The sequence below is a fragment of the Amblyomma americanum genome, chromosome 8 (assembly GCF_052857255.1).
Source record: "Amblyomma americanum isolate KBUSLIRL-KWMA chromosome 8, ASM5285725v1, whole genome shotgun sequence".
Classification (NCBI taxonomy): Eukaryota; Metazoa; Arthropoda; class Arachnida; order Ixodida; family Ixodidae; genus Amblyomma; species Amblyomma americanum.
The window spans coordinates 60,271,471-60,289,357 of record NC_135504.1 but is presented as its reverse complement, the minus strand read 5'-3'; the positions used below and the strand labels follow the sequence as shown (position 1 = coordinate 60,289,357).

The following is a 17,887-nucleotide window of genomic DNA, read 5'->3' as shown; positions in this document are numbered from 1 at the left end:
TCATAGCCCGAGTCGCGTTGGGACGTTAAACCCAATAAACACACAAACACGCAATGGCCCCACATTAATGGATGTATCAAATAAGCTTAATTGTAGACTCCACATATTATATTGTCCCGCTTAGGCTCACGATGGTTCGCCTCCCTGCTAGAATCACAACGCCGGGTTTTAACTAATATCTACCTAAGACCGCGACCCAATTTGATCACGACCGATTAGGATAGTTTACATATGTATTGTGGTTTCCGAATGTCTCGGTGCAGCACCGAGGAGTAAAGAAAACCTTGCTGTAACAGGTCGGTGTTGTTCTCTAAGAATGTAGTGGAATCAAAGGGCTTTTAAATTCTTTGGCCATCTTATCTTCAAAGGTCGTGCGTATTAGGAAGAATGTGCGTCCAACGCTTTGTGCTCTGGTCTGGCTGCACTTGATGTTCTTAACGCGATAGCATTAACTGTCCAGTTGAGCGAAAAAGCCAGCGTCGACGGCGCTGGCGTGCCAACAAAAGCAATTGGACACTTGCCCATCGGCTTGTAGGCATACTACTCACCGCTGCAGGTGGTAGTTATGATTTTTCAAGAGAGGTTGCGTGACCTTGCGACGTCATCACAACCAGCTGACCTGATTGTGAGCTGCCTCCCTCTCCGTAGTACTTCCGAATGAAATTAATTCACATAAATTCACTACAGTAGATACCTGTCTATGCTGTCGCTGCGCATGAGCCTCACGGGAACTCTGCAAAAGCAAAGTGGGTCTCACGAGCCGCGCCGTTGGTGGTATTTGAAACAACTCCCTGTGGCGCATCGCTGAACTTTCGCCCCCCTCAGCGAGTAGTCGAATGAGGAATCTCCTCTATCTGTGAATGTAAGGTGAATAAAGAGAAATGCCGCATATATGGGCATATAGGCACAGCCGAGGGCAAAGACAAGGAGTACTTGTGTTGCAGGGATGTCTAATGCTATCGCATAATTTCATGACTGACAGAAGTCATAGGAGGTCAGAAGCGCCTGAAGCAAATCCATGACTCGCTTACCACACGCTTGTAACTACCAACGAGGTCGCTGTTAGGTGTCTTTTATAATTTCTTCAACATTACCATCCTTTCTTAACCCATTTTTGAGCATGGATCTAGATGCTTCTGAATAATCTCTTGCGGTAACATTCTCAATAGCTTAATATTTAAGTGAAAATGCACGGAGACGTCTGAGGATGTCCCAAAGCGTTTTTCGGATGTTTATTGTTTCGTGGCTAAGTGCCGAAGTGAAGCTCGAATAATAATCGACTATTCACGAAACATGCAGCGCTTTATTGCTTGTTAGCATGAACCAAGGTTACAAGAGAGCTCTCTTAAAAACTGAGGTGAAGCCGTTGGCATTTGCTACAAATGTTCGAAAAGGTGCCATGTGCGCAACTGCGTTGATTACGAATTCGCAGCTTTGTTTGAGTGTGCGCTACATATAGCGGTCATGCACGAGTTTCTGACGAATTTAGTATGATTCTTCTAAGTCGATTTGTGGTGTATTTATTTTACTTTCGAAAATGGAGGTAGTTCATACCTTTCAACACAGCAAGTGCCGCAGGACATCATTCGACATAATCCTGTAGGTAGATTCTGTCACCGATAATACAGTTTTCTTCCGGAATAATAGCCCCCTCTGTATCATCGGCAAAAATATGCGATTGCCCGATTCCTCCTGCACCCATTATAAATCCTGATGCTTTAGTGCACTTATTACAATATACTGTGACCCTTTGTACAAAGGTGTATACTTGTCTTAAAAACAAAGACACTTACGTTTCGCGCTGCACACTTTAGTATGTGGCTTTTCTTCTCCCAGGCAAAAATGTGAAATAGAAAAAACTTAGAGAGTAATCCCTAGCGGTATCTGGATTGAGTAACAGTGTATGGATCGCCGGATGAATGTGACGTGTGATACTTTGTTGCCCTGCTATCCTTCGACGTCTCATATGGCATTACTCGCACTGCTGAACACTCTGCTGCGAGCGCAGTTTATACCCCGCTGCGGTGGCTCAGTGGTTAGGGCGCTCGACTACTGAGCCGGAGTTCCCGGGTTCAAACCCGACCGCGGCGCCTGCGTTTTTATGGAGGAAAAACGCTAAGGCGCCCGTGCGCTGTGCGATGTCAGTGCACGTTAAAGATCCCCAGGTGGTCGAAATTATTCCGGAGCCCTCCTCTACGGCACCTTTCTCTTCCTTTCATCTTTCACTCCCTCCTTTACCCTTCCCTTACGGCGCGGTTCAGGTGTCCAAAGATATATGAGACAGATACTGCGCCATTTCCTTTCCCCCCAAAATCAATTATTATTAGCGCGGTTTATCCGCACGACACTAGTTTCGCAGTGGTGCGCTGCGAACTTGTTTCCGGCTTTAGTTCTTTTTTAAAACAAGTAAATATCGCAAACACAGCAAGGGAGCCTTTATCGGTCTAGACGAATGCATGGAGTATTTGAAAATGTATATGCGGCAGTGCTCTGATAAAAAAAAACATCTGAACCTTTTCGGAATAGCTAAGACCTGGATTTTAAAGTTTAGCCATCTGCCAAGCACTCACTTCGGCGCAATTCCGACAGTACAAGAAAAGCGCAAGCTCCACAGGTATAGAAAACTTGCAGCGAGCTCGTTAGTCTCCGCTCAGTTAGTAAGATCTTGAAGTGTAGGCAAATAAGAATTAACGCCCTTTACTGCCCTTACCTCCCAGTACCCATCAAAACAGATATATTCCGCGCTAGACACGCATGTGTTTAGCAGTTTTTAATTATTAGAGATGCACATTTATTTTGCCTTTTCAGTCTGGAATAACATTGCCAGAATAGTTTAAGGTGTTATTCTCGTTCAATACCGAATTTATGAGCAGCTCAGAAATATACCTAGGGTATCATAAAAATGACGACCCCCACACAACACGCAGCATGCGGTCGCACAATAGTTATGAGCAATTGAATGAAGAGGAACTCTTTGGATAAGGTGCGCCGTGCGAGCGTTATGGGTTGAACCATGCGTGCTGCGTGTCACCGTCTTTTGATTCTGCCGCTCCAAGGTTCTCACAGTGACGTTCGTGAGTGTTATTTCCACAGCCTCGCCGACGCGTCCGGCTTGCTTTTCACAAACGATGTTGCCATCGCAGAGCATTAACTGCCAACCCGCGTCCCGATCCATGCTCTTAAGACGCTAGATCATTCTCTAATCATCCGAGCGCAACCTCTGGTAGTAGCAATACAGCTGGTGGGAACATAAACGCGATTCATGTGCACGGATGCAGACGAGACCAGAGGTAGCGTTAGAAGCCACGCGGCAATGGCGATTGGTCCTCGACGTCAACTAAACAGGCTAATTGTGTGCCCTTTTGTGCTTCTTCAATTCAATGGCATTATCACAATAGTGTGAATGTTTTCTGAACATTCTCGGCACCCTGTAATTCGCGGTCGACGGCCAAGCCTTGCGCCCACAAGTGCATTCGGCATACGACAATCACTGCAATAAAAATTAGGGAGACAGTTAAGGTGCGCCTTTAAGGGTATGACACAACAGCGTTAATGACTTCCTTCAGCGGTTTCTCTTCACACACAGTCACTGTTGGTTCACATTCACACATTTAACACAATTATCACAAGACAATTTCCTCATGCTTGTCTTGTAACTCTTCCGCACTGCACTCAATGCAAATAACTTCAGTCTAATTAGTATTTCTCCAAGTACCGTTATACAGTTGAGAACACTAATTAACATATTAATAAGCTTCAAGCTTTAAATAGACATCACCCCCTTGTAGCTCAGGGAAGACAACTTGACCTAGCCCGGCTAGCAGCCCTAGGGTTGTTGGTTCGAATCCCAAATACACTTCATGGAAATTTCTCTTTACGTAAAAACATTTACGTTATAAAGATGGGTCATTGTTTCAGGCATGCGCTGACCTTCATTGACATTACAAGTTCTCTTGTCATGTTTGGCATCAACTCGTCACTTCACGTGTGACGTGTGTTTCTCGTCACAACAGCGCCGACATGACGACGTCGGGTTTTCAGCTTAATAATAATAATAATAATAATATTAATAATAATAATAATAATAATAATAATAATAATAATAATAATAATAATAATAATAGGTTTTGGGTAAAGTAAATGGCACAGTACCTGTCTCATATATCCTTGGACACCCGAACCGTGCCGTAAGGGAAGGGATAAAGGAGGGAGTGAAAGAAGAAAGGAAGAAAGAGGTGCCGTAGTGGAGGGCTCCGTAATAATTTCGACCACCTGCGGATCTTTAACGTTCACTGACATCGCACAGCACACGGGCGCCTTAGCGTTTTTCCTCCATAAAAACGCAGCCGCCGCGGTCGGGTTCGATCCCGGGAACTCCGGATCAGTAGTCGAGCGCCCTAACCACTGAGCCACCGCGGCGGGGCAGGTTTTCAGCTTAACGGGTTCCTTAACGCTCTCGCGTTAAAATGTGGTCAGATTTTCATATGTCAGTAACAGCGCTTGAGTCAGTGCGAATATCGTTCAAGCAATGCAGCACGTTGCTAGGGTACTACCTAAACCTTTATTTCGGTGTAAACAAGACGGAGAAAACTGTCTACTCACCGTGAGGAATATGTAGATTGCACACGCCGTCAACGATATGGTACGGTTGAAGCGGAGACGAAGGTACTGTTTGAAAAATACGCCATTGAGTCGGTAAGGAACGCAAAATATGATACTGCATTTTCGGTGCATTACTAACATCCCCAATAGTGCCGGAGGGAGGAAGAGAGCAAAAAACCTTTACGACCGATAGGCTCTCGCTGCAAACTGATTTTAATTAATGATACTCATGAATAAGACGCATTTTCAACCAATGAATTAACTTGCCCTTGTGAGCAGAACAGAGAACTCTCTCCCACAGAAGCACACGCGTGAGCGTTGTGAGAAGAAGAGAGCGATGAAGACGGTATAAGCAGCACTACCGCATAAATCGAAGTCTTGCTTCCCTACGTATTATTCTCGTGTGAACAAGCCTAGATTTCCTGTTATTGTCCCAGTTTGGTCTCTGCTTTAAGGCGTGATTGTATGGTCCTACAGCACCCGACGGTCAAAATCATAATTTTTCACAAGACTTCGTTCTACAGAACAATCTTTTCTTTATCAAACATAACCATTTCGTTTGCAGTGAGTATTTCTCTAGGTAGCTTTCCCACGTGTTTCGTATATCTCCTTGCTTTGCTCTACATTAATACTTAAGAATGAACTAGTGGAAACAAAAACGTTTTTGGGCATAAAATACCTGTTTTGCAATTTTTTCTTCACTGTGTTCTACACATTTCTACTTTGCGGGAGATGGGACATGCTTGCATGCTCTGGCAGTAGTCGTGACGTTACTGGTCGCGCATGGGGTCCTTTTATGTACACGAGGCACCCAAGTAAATTCTTCATTTGACACCGGCATAAAGCGAAGATGGCCTCTGAGTGTGTTTTTAAGGAGCCAGCTATGCGGGTAAGGACATTTGACTGAGCACGAAATGCCGAAAGTGCGTGACAGTGGTGAAAAAGGCCGCTGTAGTTCGTGGTAACACTCTGAAATTTTACACGTTTCATAGGCTTCGTCGAAATGCAACTCCTTTGTGTTTAGCTGTCCGCAGACGAAGTTTTGTTTTACCAGTGCAGAGCAGAAAATTCTGGGCAATGAAAATTGCGAAGTATAAAGCCCCTCGTTTTTTCTCCCGAAAAGTATAAAAGATTGTTCCTTGCAGCAGGAAAACCATGCGACGAGGTACACGTGTTGTGAGATCCAACAAACTTCGATGTACGAGAGACGACTGAAAGCAAAGACACATCAAGGGGCAGTGGGAACGGTAGTGCAATGCTCAGGCGAACAAATGCGGCACGGATTATATATGTGGTCTTCATATGTTTCACGATGCGCGTAAAATAGCAGAACCCGTTGGCGATAAGTTTTTTTTATTGAGAAACGTAAGGCCAAAGCAAATATAGCAAAAACTTGTTTTTGCAAATAAAGTCACGAAAACATTTAGATTGCCATGCTTCGCGAAAGCGCGACGCTTTAAAAAACAAAACAAAAATGCTGTCAAACTGGAAGTTCGCTGTTTTTTTTGTACATGAAATACATTGTACAATATGACAACGAGGTGAGGGAAAAAGAAGCTCTAATGCTTCTTGGCAAAGCCTACACCTCGTTTACATTTCAGGGGCAGTCAGCAGCACAACAGAAACAATAGGAGTGATATTTACAACTGAGAGAACTGAATAGAAATTATGCACATATTAAGTAGTGAAGGCAGGGACAACTTGTTACCCCCTCAAAAAAAGTAACAAAGAAAAAAAGGTAAAAGTAAAAATACGGAAAATGTATATTCTTGGGGCTCGTTATAACATGAACGAATGAAGTAATACAAAATTGGATTAGAACATACAAGCAAAAGACGTTGCACAGATTTGAACATGCAAAGTAGACCGATGCATGTATATATATAGGGTTATGGACTTGAAATGATGGATGGGATTTTGTTTTGATTTAAGTTGAGGCAGAGTGAGACTTTCTTGAGCGTACGAAATCAAGGCTAGATATTTGGTACATAAAGCTACCAACTGATGGTGGATAGATTGGCATAATGCTTAAAACTAGAGTTAATAAAACTGCCAATTTTTCCTTGCAAGATTCTTCAAATTCTGGAACTTAACATTTCTTTTCCTAAATCTCAACAAATATGCCATTTTCGAAAGCGTAATATCAATGTTTTTCCAGGCTGCATGCCCCTACTAATATTAATTCTTTCGTTTTCTGCGTCACTGCTTGCAACAATTTCGCAAAATGAATAAAAACTTGAGGCCAGCTTGCCAATCACTGCGTAATTTGATATGCTCAGGCCTTGCATCTCAGAGGAATGAATAATTTTCTTGTATACTAGCGCTACTCATTATACAAAGGGTAAACTTTTACATGAACTTCTGTTATGAATATTGTTTCGTTACGAAAACTTATTGATGCGATCGTGTTGAGGGTACCTTCTTTCAAATCCATCCGGTTTTTCACTAAAAACTTCCATAATTGATCAATTGGGAAATGACGTCACCAAGGTCATGTTAACCCACAGGAAGCAATCAGAGAGCACCTTTAGTTTTGGAATTCGAAAAGACTCCGGAACTTTGTCAGTTGGCAGAAAGCACCGTCAAACTATAAAGTCCAAAGGACTCCAAGATTTGGCAGTTTATCCACCTCCTGAAAAATTGCCAGTTGGCCCACCCGCAAAATTTCGCATTTAGCCCGCGCCAATGTTTTGCAGACTCCGAAAATTTGGCACCAGGCTCAGCTATAAAATCTGTCGGTTGGCCCATCCTCAAGATTTTGCATTTGACCCGCTCCCAACGTTTCGCTCTTGGCTCACCGCTAAAACAACATAGTTGACCCACCCTCGAAAAATTTTTCACTTGGAGCAGCCCCACAATTGGAGAGTCGGCACAGCTCAAAAAAGAGGTTCCACTTGTCAGACCCGCAAAATATTGCTTTTGGTCCCCTACAAAAATTGGGCAGTTGGTCTGTTCACCAAATCTGGCAGTGGGACCACCCCCAAAACTTAACAGTCAGTCCACTCCCAAAATTTGCTAGATGGACCACCTACAACGTATGGCAGTTCAGCCGACGCCAAAATCTGGCAGCTGACCCATCAGGAAAGTTAGCAGTTAGCTGAGCCCGAACATCTGGCAGTAGGCCCACAACCAAAAGTTAGTAGCTGGTCCTCTCCCATAATTTGGCACTTTGGCAACCACCGAAATCTGGCGGTTGGGCCACCTACCAAAGTTCGACAGTTGGGCCACCTGAAATGAATTAAGTTGGCATGGTGGGTGGGGTTTTCATGCGAAATGGTGGCGCGATGTGAAAGGCGCGGGAAAGTCTGGTTTAATCCGGTTGGCGGGGAAAGTTGGCGTGATTTTAAAATGGCAGCGAACTTTGCTTTCAATAGACGATGGATGGATGGATGGACGGACGGATGGATGGATGGATGGATGGATGGATGGATGGATGGATGGATGGATGGATGGATGGATGGATGGATGGATGGATGGATGGATGGATGGATGGATGGATGGATGGATGGATGGATGGATGGATGGATGGATGGATGGATGGATGGATGGATGGATGGATGGATGGATGGATGGATGGATGGATGGATGGATGGATGGATGGATGGATGGATGGATGGATGGATGGGTGGATGGGTGGATGGATGGATGGATGGATGGATGGATGGATGGATGGATGGATGGATGGATGGATGGATGGATGGATGGATGGATGGATGGATGGATGGATGGATGGATGGATGGATGGATGGATGGATGGATGGATGGATGGATGGATGGATGGATGGATGGATGGATGGATACGGCTGAACCCTTTACAACGGGCGGTGGCTCAAGCTACCTAGCCATGTCTTGTGAAATTTTACTCCTGTCTTGCTTTTAGCCACCAATCAGATAACCTTCGCTTGGTTACTTCTAACCTCTTAAAATCCACTTTCCCTTCACTATCCCTAAACCCCAATGCCTTGGGTAAGTCAGCCCCGCTGCCTTCCACTGTAGGGTGAAGCCGTTTACAGAAAAGTATCAAGTGTTCAGCTGTTTCCTCCTCCTCTCCGCACGCAATGCACAAAGTGTCTGTCTCCTGGTACCTGACTCTATACGTCTTAGTCCGCAAAACTCCAATCCTGGCCTCAAACAACAAAGAACTTCCCCTACAATTATCATAGATATTTTCTTTGACAATTTCCTGTTTAAAGGTCCGGTATGTTTCTAGTGCCGATTTCGTCAGCATCCCTGTTTTCCACAAAGCTCTCTCTGTTCCTTTAACCTTTTTCTTAACCGATAATTGCTGATTTGCCCCCTTACTGCTGTCCAGATATTTGCTTGTCAATTTTCTAGTTCGCTTTCTCCATTTCGTGTCAACATTCTTTATATACAGGTATCTGAAAACTTTCCTAGCCCACCGCTTTTCCTCCATCCTTCTCAATCGTTCCTCAAATGCTATCTTACTGCTAGCCTCTCTGCTCTCGAAAGACGCCCATCCCATATCACCCTGTACCCCCTGATTTGGTGTATTGCCATGTGCTCCCAACGCTAACCTCCCTACTCCCCGTTGCCTAATTTCCAGCCTTGCTTGAACATCTGGCCTCATACACAGGACCGCATTCCCGAAGGTCAGGCTAGGGACCATCACCCCTTTCCAGATCCCTCTTACCACCTCATACCTATTGTAATTCCACAGTGCCCTATTTTTCATGACAGCTGCATTCCTACTAGCTTTATTCATTACGTATTTTTCATGCTCTGTCAGATACTCCACACTGTTATTTATCCACACCCCAAGATACTTGTACTCATTCACTACTTTTAGGACGAACTCCTGTATTCTATGCTCGCCGCCCTCTTCATTAAATGTCATGACTGCAGATTTTTCCTTACTATACTTGAAGCCTAATCTATCTCCCTCTGTACTGCATATGTCTAACAACTTCTGCAGGTCTTCCTTGTTGTCAGCCATTATCACTATATCGTCCGCATATATTAGTCCCGGTAATGTCTGTTTAATCAATTCCCCTGGCTTGAAAAAAGATAGGTTGAAACCTAGTCCGCTCCCCTCTAGCTTGGCCTCCAAACCTTGCAGGTACAACATGAACAACAAAGGGGACAGAGGACATCCTTGTCTAAGCCCCCGCTGTATCTCTACAGGCCCTGATACATTTTTTTCCCATTTTATGAGCACTCTGTTACCTCTATATATATCTTTTAAAAGATTATTTACTCCATTTTCCACATCCAATGTGCCCAATATGTCCCACAAATGCTCCTGAGTAACGTTGTCATAGGCTCCATTAATATCCAGAAATGCTAGCAATAAGGGCCTATGTTCCTTTTCCGCAATTTCTATACACTGTGTCAATGAAAATAGATTGTCCTCCAACCTCCTTTGTTTCCGGAACCCATTCTGTAGTTCCCCTAACACCCCCTCGTTCTCCACCCAAGCCTGCAGTCTATCCTTTATAATTTGCATCACCACCCTGTAAACCACAGATGTCACTGTTATGGGGCGATAGTTACTTACGTCTGATTTGTCCCCCTTTCCCTTATATATCATGTTCATTCTACTTAATCGCCATTCATCGGGAACTTTCTCATCCACTATCATTTTGTTCACTACCTGTATTATTGTTTGCTTGGATTTTGGTCCTAACTTCTTTATCAACATAATCGGGATACCATCTGGTCCTGTTGATGTGCCACTAGGAACCTTCTTCTCTGCCCTTTCCCACTCTCCTTGCTCAAGTGAAGCTATTGCTGTAACCGGTATATCCTCCTTCGATAAATTATGTACCACGTGCTTTGCTGAAAATTTTTCCGTGATCCTTGTTCCTATGTGTTTTATTGCTTCATCCCCTTCTAGTCGAATACCCTCATCTGTAACAATAAACCTTTGTTCTGGCCTAGTTTTATTACTCATTGCATTTAGATGTTTCCAGAATTTTTGGGCTGCTTTTCAATCCTTTTTATTTACTTTTGACATCCATTGGGCACCCTTTCTTCTAATTTTCTCATTAATCAAATAGGATGCGTCCCTTCTACACTTTACGAAGGTATCCCATTTTCTGTCTACTTCGGGTTTTGGTTCCCCCCTCTTCTTGGAATATCTGTGTTCCCTGGATGCTTCCTTGCGCTTTTCTATTGCCCTCTTGACCTCCTCATCCCACCAACTCTTGGGTTTGCATCTTTTCCCTTTTAGCTTTACTCGCACCTTAGCTAGCTGTAGCTCTAGTAATCGAGTTAATTTGGTATAAGTCCATTCTGTTTCACTATCCTAAAAAAATTTTTTCTCGATTTGTTTGGCTGCTACTTCCATTTGCTGTTCTGAGTAAAAATTTCCCCCTGATTGTTTATCTTGATTCAGTCCTACATTGCTTTTTCTTCTGAAGCTCAACTTGATACGCTTGTGGTCACTACCTAGACTTCTGGAACCATCTTCATCTATGCTCATTACCCCTAATCTGTTATACATCCTCTGTGACATTAGTGCATAATCTATCGTCGAGTGCAGACTCCCCGCCTCCCATGTTATGAGCCCTTCACACTTCTCGGTGCTGTTGCATACAACTAAATCATGCCTGTCACACATGTCCTGCAGCATGCTTCCTGTCGAATCCGTGTACCCATCCAGGTCTTCTATGTGTGCATTCATGTCGCCTAATATAATTATCTCGCCCTGTACTCCTAGCTCATCTATGTCGCTTGCAATACATTCTAACATTTTCCTGTTTTCCTCTTTGGCATTAACCCCTGTCCACAGGTATACAAAGCCATGGAGTGTTTGCTTGCCTGCCACTGTTTCTTTTAGCCATAAATGTTCCCTGCATCGCAGTCTAACCCTTTGAAAATTCATACTTTTATGAATGAATGCCCCAATTCCACCTCCCTTTCTGCTGCCCTCTGTTCTATTGCAATATTCCCATGCGTAGTCTGGGTTACAGGGTGGTTGCTCCATGTCTCTAAGATGTGTTTCCGCTAAACCATATACCATTAATTCCTCCTGTCTTAACTGTTCTTCTATTTCCTCCCATTTCAGTCTATTCCTGCCACCTTGTATGTTAATGAAACCTATATCTGAATTAACTTGGCCCTGGGGCTTGCGTCTCTTTCTTCCCCTATGGCCCGCCATGTTGGTTCGGTAGATAAAATGAAACCGCTGTCCAGCGTTGGATTGAAACGGCTGCGTTTCTCTTGAAGTGTGCAATGCCGATGCATTGCTGCGCTACGCTGTGCACTCTGCGAGGGCGCTACGATCCGTGCGGGAACCAGGTTCGTTTTAGCTTCTCGCTTATTGTTTTTTTTACTTTGTGCCGAGGTTTCAGAGAACCAAATGCCACGTGAGGTAACATGTGTCAGCACGGCAACCAGTGCGTAGCATTCGCTTTCTGCGCTCATTTTTCACAAAACTTTATTGATTTGCGTTTCAATTAAGATGCGGATCAGGGTCCTTGTTCTTCTTGGACAAAATTTGAAGCCGATTTCGAGCATTTACTAACTTTCTGACAGCGAATTAAGGTCTGGCGTCAATATATATATATATATATATCGACGCCAACTTGAACAGCTTAATAGAGAAGGCAAATTTTTTCAGCCGGCCTAGGCTTGTTTGTTGTGGTCAAGCCTGTAGACTAGCCGCGAAGAAGCGCATCCATTAATTTGCCGGCAGATCGCGGCCATGGGCACTCAGTGCACTCCATCTAAAAACCTCGATCGCTCATTCCACGGCGAGCTAAGTGCACTCAAAGAATCATATGCGATTACTGCTTGGTTTTCTCCTTATTCTGCTGAGCTTTTTCTCATGATCAATTACTTTTAGAAGGGCTAGAAAGCTATCTCGACCGTTGAGGTGTTGCAAGGTCCCGCGCGCTGTGTTCCTCTAATGTCGTGTGATCGCACCCGTCAAAATCTTGTTGTGGTTTAGTCGATGGTTCATCTTAACTAAGAGAACTGCAGCGCCAAAAACAGGTACAGAAGGGGAAGACTCAAACAACAGGACTGGCGTTGTGTCTTCACCTTCTGTCCCTGGATTTTGTGCTGCACTGCTCTTAGTTCAGAACGCACCCGTATGTTATGCGCGTTAATGGGCCTTTGTAATGTAAGTCACACTGTTGATAAACGGGAGGTTTGAACGTTTTATTTTTTCAAGATTCCTTCAATCGATATCCGCAGCGACAAAACGGATATCTTCACCTTTGTTTACCTTTTTTCTTATATATGCGTATAAATTCTTCTTGTTAATACTGACTGCTAACAGCGCAATATACACTCCAACTGCGCCTTTCTCTCAACTGCGTGTTTATTCAACGAGGCGTATGCCTCGTTGAATTAACACTAGCAACGGGCCGTGCTCTGAAAAGGTGACATATGCATTGCACATTGCAGTTAAAGCAATGGCATTGCGTAGCTGGCCGAAGGTCTTTTTTGATTATAGTGCATTGAACACCGCTGTTAGGGTCAGCGCGCACGATAGTTTGGCCTGCCACAGTGGTTGGTTAAAACACCTGTGCACTCAGCTAAAGATAACCGCTCGCTACCCTACCGCGGCGGCTGCGTTTTTACGGAGGGAAAACGCTAAGGCACCCGTGTGCTGTGCGATGTCAGTGCACGTTAAAAATCCCCAGGTGGTCGAAATGATTCCGGATTCCTCCACTGTAGCACCTCTTTCTTCCTTTCGCCTTTCACTCCCTCATTTATCCCTTCCCTTACGGCGCGGTTCAGGTGTCCAACGATATATGAGGCAGATACTTCGCCATTTCCGTTCCCCCAAAACCAATTATTATTATTATTATTATTATTATTATTATTATTATTATTATTATTATTATTATTATTATTATTATTATTATTATTATTGTAATGCGGGACGCTTGAGCCAGAGGTCTAATGCGTGCATTAAAACAACAATGGTACAGAGTTTGACTTTTAAACCCACTTCTCAGTGCTGGTTCTTACCATGGTAAGTGCAAACTTCAAGCGAAGCTGAGGACGCGGTAGGAGCATGCTGGCGTTGCCTGAAAGGACCTACATTTTTAAAAGATTAGCAGTGGAAGTAGTGCAGTGGATGAAGCGTGGCTTTTGAAATTCCGCTCGCGAGATTCATGACAGCTACACTGGTGTCAACCAAGTACGCATAGCAAGCTACGCGCGAGCTCGACGAGCTGCACCGAACGAAGATGGAAACCACAAGCTTTTGGCGCGGTGCTACCAGACCTCCTAGCACTACCTTATATCATCTAATGGTTCTTGGCGCGCAAGCATCGTATCTTGCTCGAGTTCAGGAATAAGGATGCCACATGTCGCTGTCTTTTTAAAGTGATTCTTTGTGTTTGTGTCTACATGAAATAGTGATGGCGAATAGTACAAGATTGTATCGCAGGAAAGACATCAGAATTACATTATGTTTGTGTCTACATCAAATAGTGATGGCGAAGGGTACAAGATCTCATCCCAGAGAAGACATGAGATTGACCACGCAGATGGCAAAACGGAGAGCCTAAATGTTGCCACATTTTCATTGTTAAGGAATGAAGGTCGCTAATTTTTTTCCCACTCGCAAGAAAACACGCTATGCGCACTCTGGATGCTGATGCTCATAACTTGGTTCCAAACGATCCGTTTCATTTAGAAACCCCGTAATCCTGATTTTTAACTAGCACATTGTCAAACAAAGCACTTATATGGTGACTACATTTGTGGCGTTGTTACTACACTGAGAGCTAAATAAAGTATGTTTGGTATGGCATGCAAGGGATGGCCAGCATAATAAACGACAAACACGATATTGTTAGGAGATACATTGCTGCAAGTTTCCTACAGTCCAGTCTTGTCCAAAGTGTTCTTCACTGGGGCACGTGACTAGGTTATTGTGGAGGTAAAAATAGAACTTTCGTGGTCACCTGTTGACATCAGTAGGGAGAACGATTACTACACACAGTCCTGCCCTGCGCTGGGGAAGGATGACAGTATTGTCATAGTCGTTACAGCTAAAATAAAAACAAAAGCGATGACGCACATTGATGATGCTTACGTTAAGACAACGCGATGGATGTTCCCGTCTCAAATGAATCAGAGATAATGTTCTTGTTTTCATTAGGCACGAACTGAATGGCAAAGCAGAGAAGACAACTTCGTGTATTGCACTCACCTCGAATATTGAAGTAACCCGAAGGTTGTACAGCAGCGGCACAAAAAGGTGTGTAGCCAGAGGAAAGAACAGCAAGGGTGTCACGCCGCACCAAATAACGTGCCATCCGTAAGCGTAGTAGTGTGCAGGAAACCCGATGAGTCCCGTTGAAGAGTAGAGGGATGCCACCGACGACGCTGCCAGTGGGAGCATCCTGAGAGCACGGCTTCCGAGGAATACCTCCGACTTAGTGGCGGAGCCTCCTGAAGGAGAAACGTTCTTCCTGAACGAGTGATACAAGCCGAAGAGAAGGTTTCCTGTTGCAAGGACGCCAAAGAGGGCATATTCCAGAACCCGCACCATCCTGGTCTGTCACATCAGATATGAACGACCACCTGAAATTACTTCTCCGGTTCCAGTATCTAAACTGCTTCAGCGTGTTGCGCCCGTAAGCGATCGATTAACACTCGGAAGACAACCGTCCGCCAGGTTCGAAAATCTGATTTTGAATTCTGTAAACTCTACGAAATCTACAGCTGCAACTGCCCGTCCTCATTTGCGGCTACAACATTATCCGCACATGTGAGATGCCTTGCGCCCCGTTCGCAATAAAAACACAGCCAATGAAATGTTGGGGTCCCCATTTATGGCGCAGCAGGTGCCGGATGTTTGCTATGTGCGCACAAGTTTTATTATAAAGCACCCTTTTCCGGCGAGCTCTTTAAAGATAAAAAAACATTGGTTCGAAATCGTTATACGCTGCAGCCATATGGTATCCCCGGCAAATCTTACTTGACACCGCTGGAAACGGTTGAAAATTCGTACACGCGTTTTATTCTAATAAAATGCAACGGTAGAAACAGTACCAAAGGAGGAAAGCTAACGTGTGATAACCTTCTCTTGAATGGCGCAGAAAAACACAATCCTCCGTGTTTTCAATGAAATTCGCCATGTGCATTATTGAGGCCAAAGCTTCACTATGCTACCTCGTAGCGATTTCGCGGTGCTTACGGTTATGACCTTCTAGTGAGCCAGAGGTCCAACCCTTAAGGCGCATTTCGGGTGTCCACCGATATATGTGAGACAGTTACTGCACCATTTCATTTCTTAAAAGACCAATTTTAAAATGAAAATGACCCTCAGTGGTGGCTCAGTGGTTACGGCGCTCGGATACTGATCCGGAGTTCCCGTGTACGAACCCGACCGCGGCGGCCGCTTTTCGATGGAGGCGAAACGCTAATGCGCCCGTGTGCTGTGCGATGTCAGTGCATGTTAAAGATCCCCAGATGGTCAAAATTATTCCGGATACCACCACTACGGCCCCTCTTTCTTCGTTTCTTCTTTCACTCCCTCCTTTATCCATTCCCTTAAGACGCTGTTCGGGTGTCCACCGATATATGAGAGAAAGCTACAGCGTCATTTCCTTTCCTCGGAAATCAGCTCATAATTTTTGAGTGCGGAAAAAATTGCGAAACTCAGGACCTGCGCGCTTTTGCGACGGAGAGAGAGATGGGGGCTACGTGCATTAGCGCTGACAACGTTGTGCAGACGCGTCACTGCAGAAATAAGCCGTAGCGTTCATTGGGTATCCGCCGCTGTGTCTCAGTCGTTAGGGCGCTTGGCTACTGATCCGGAGTACTCGGATTCTAACTCGACCGCGGCGTCTGTGTTTCGATGGAGGCGAAACGCAAAGGCGCCCGTGTGCTGTGCGATGTCAGTGCACATTAAAGATCCCCAGGTGGTCGAAATTGTTCCGGAGCCCTCCACAACGTCACCTCTTGCTTTATTCTCTCAGTCCCTCTTTTATCCCTTCCCTTACGGCGCGGTTCAGGTGTCCGCCGATATGTGAGACAGATACTGCGCCATTTACGTTCCCCAGAAGCCAATTCAATTCAATTAATTGGGTTACCAACCTTTCGCGATCGACCATTAATTTAACCGCCACCTGGCAGGGTGGGCACGTTGCCTATCCAGTGTGCGGAACACTCTCAACGTTAGAGGCGAAGCCGCGTCTACTTACCCGATACACTGTGCACAGCTTTCGCTCTCGAATCCGTTTCAGAAGTAGTTGAACCGAAGCTAATTTTTTAGACCACTGCTTGTTTTCAGATACACGTTACTGTTCTGTCAGTGTAAGACAGTCTAGTGATACGCATTGACCACGTGCAAAAAATGTTGATTTTAACGCCTTAATTGCGTCGACAACCGCTCATCAGAACCACTTTCCGCACGATATCGTTGTCGTTGAGGAGCAGAATTTAGATAATTGCCCTTTGAAGCTATTGCTGCTAGACTTTCTTGTAATTTGAAGAAAGCAATACTTTTTTTCTGCCCTTCACTCTTTTCATCTTTGCACTTTCGGAATTTGTTTGGAATTCAGTGCTGTATTTTTGATGTGCGCTTTCTTTTGCACAATGGGAGCTTCGGTTGAGTTCATAAAAAAGAAATAAATAAGTGGAAGAAAGCGAGTCAAATGATATGTGAATATCTATGTCTAAATTTTAGAATATGGTCTTGGTTTGCCTATAATAAAACTCACAAGGTGGCCTATAGGTGGTGCGCTCCTTGAGGGAGGATAGCGATGCACAGGCGTTAGTGTTTCTCGAAGAAACTTACAGGCCCCCAAAACTGGTTTTGGTGCAGTCTTGATGATTTAACACCGTGGTTGGAACGAGAGCACGCCAGCCACAGAATACTTTCACGTTTCTGTATATGTTTTTGTCTCGTTTGTATTTTGCGTTTACTTTCTTAGGTTAAGCCAGACATATGCGTTCAATATAGAGGACTAATATCTGCCCAGAGATTTTCCTCTCAACTGAACAGATAATCAGCTTAAAAAAACGACGCTATCATCAATAAACTCTCGATTTTACTTCGAAAAACAACCTGGTCTTGCAGAAATGATTTAAATGAATGTTTTTTTATATGATTTGAAATACAGACCCATGTTGATATTCATCATGCAGATAAGCGAGCTGTGAAGTGCCCTGTCGGCGTTCAGCGTCTTCGGCGTACATGATCCTGTCTTCACTATGCCTTTACAAGTATACAAATTCCCGTTTAGTGACGAAGAGAGCCAGGAAAAGTGCCAGGCTGTCACAGTGAAGTTACCCACAGACTGTGCAGCGCACTGTTATGAACTCCATGAGCGCCACCTATTTTGGCAATGCC

At 44.4% G+C, this 17,887-nt stretch overlaps 1 protein-coding gene across 1 annotated transcript in view; it reads right to left on the bottom strand.

The window, feature by feature from the left end:
* The window catches only part of LOC144102417 (sodium-dependent multivitamin transporter-like), a 52,775-nt gene extending 37,562 nt beyond the window's left edge, over positions 1–15,213 (bottom strand). Inside the window, exons 1-2 of the mRNA XM_077635697.1 lie at positions 14,738–15,213; positions 4,603–4,668 (exon numbers count right to left, since the gene is read on the bottom strand). Of these exons, the coding sequence (XP_077491823.1) occupies positions 4,603–4,668; positions 14,738–15,079 (408 nt within the window). The 5' untranslated portion in view covers positions 15,080–15,213. The remainder of the gene's footprint in view (positions 1–4,602; positions 4,669–14,737) is intronic.
* Between the last annotated feature and the right edge of the window lie 2,674 nt (positions 15,214–17,887).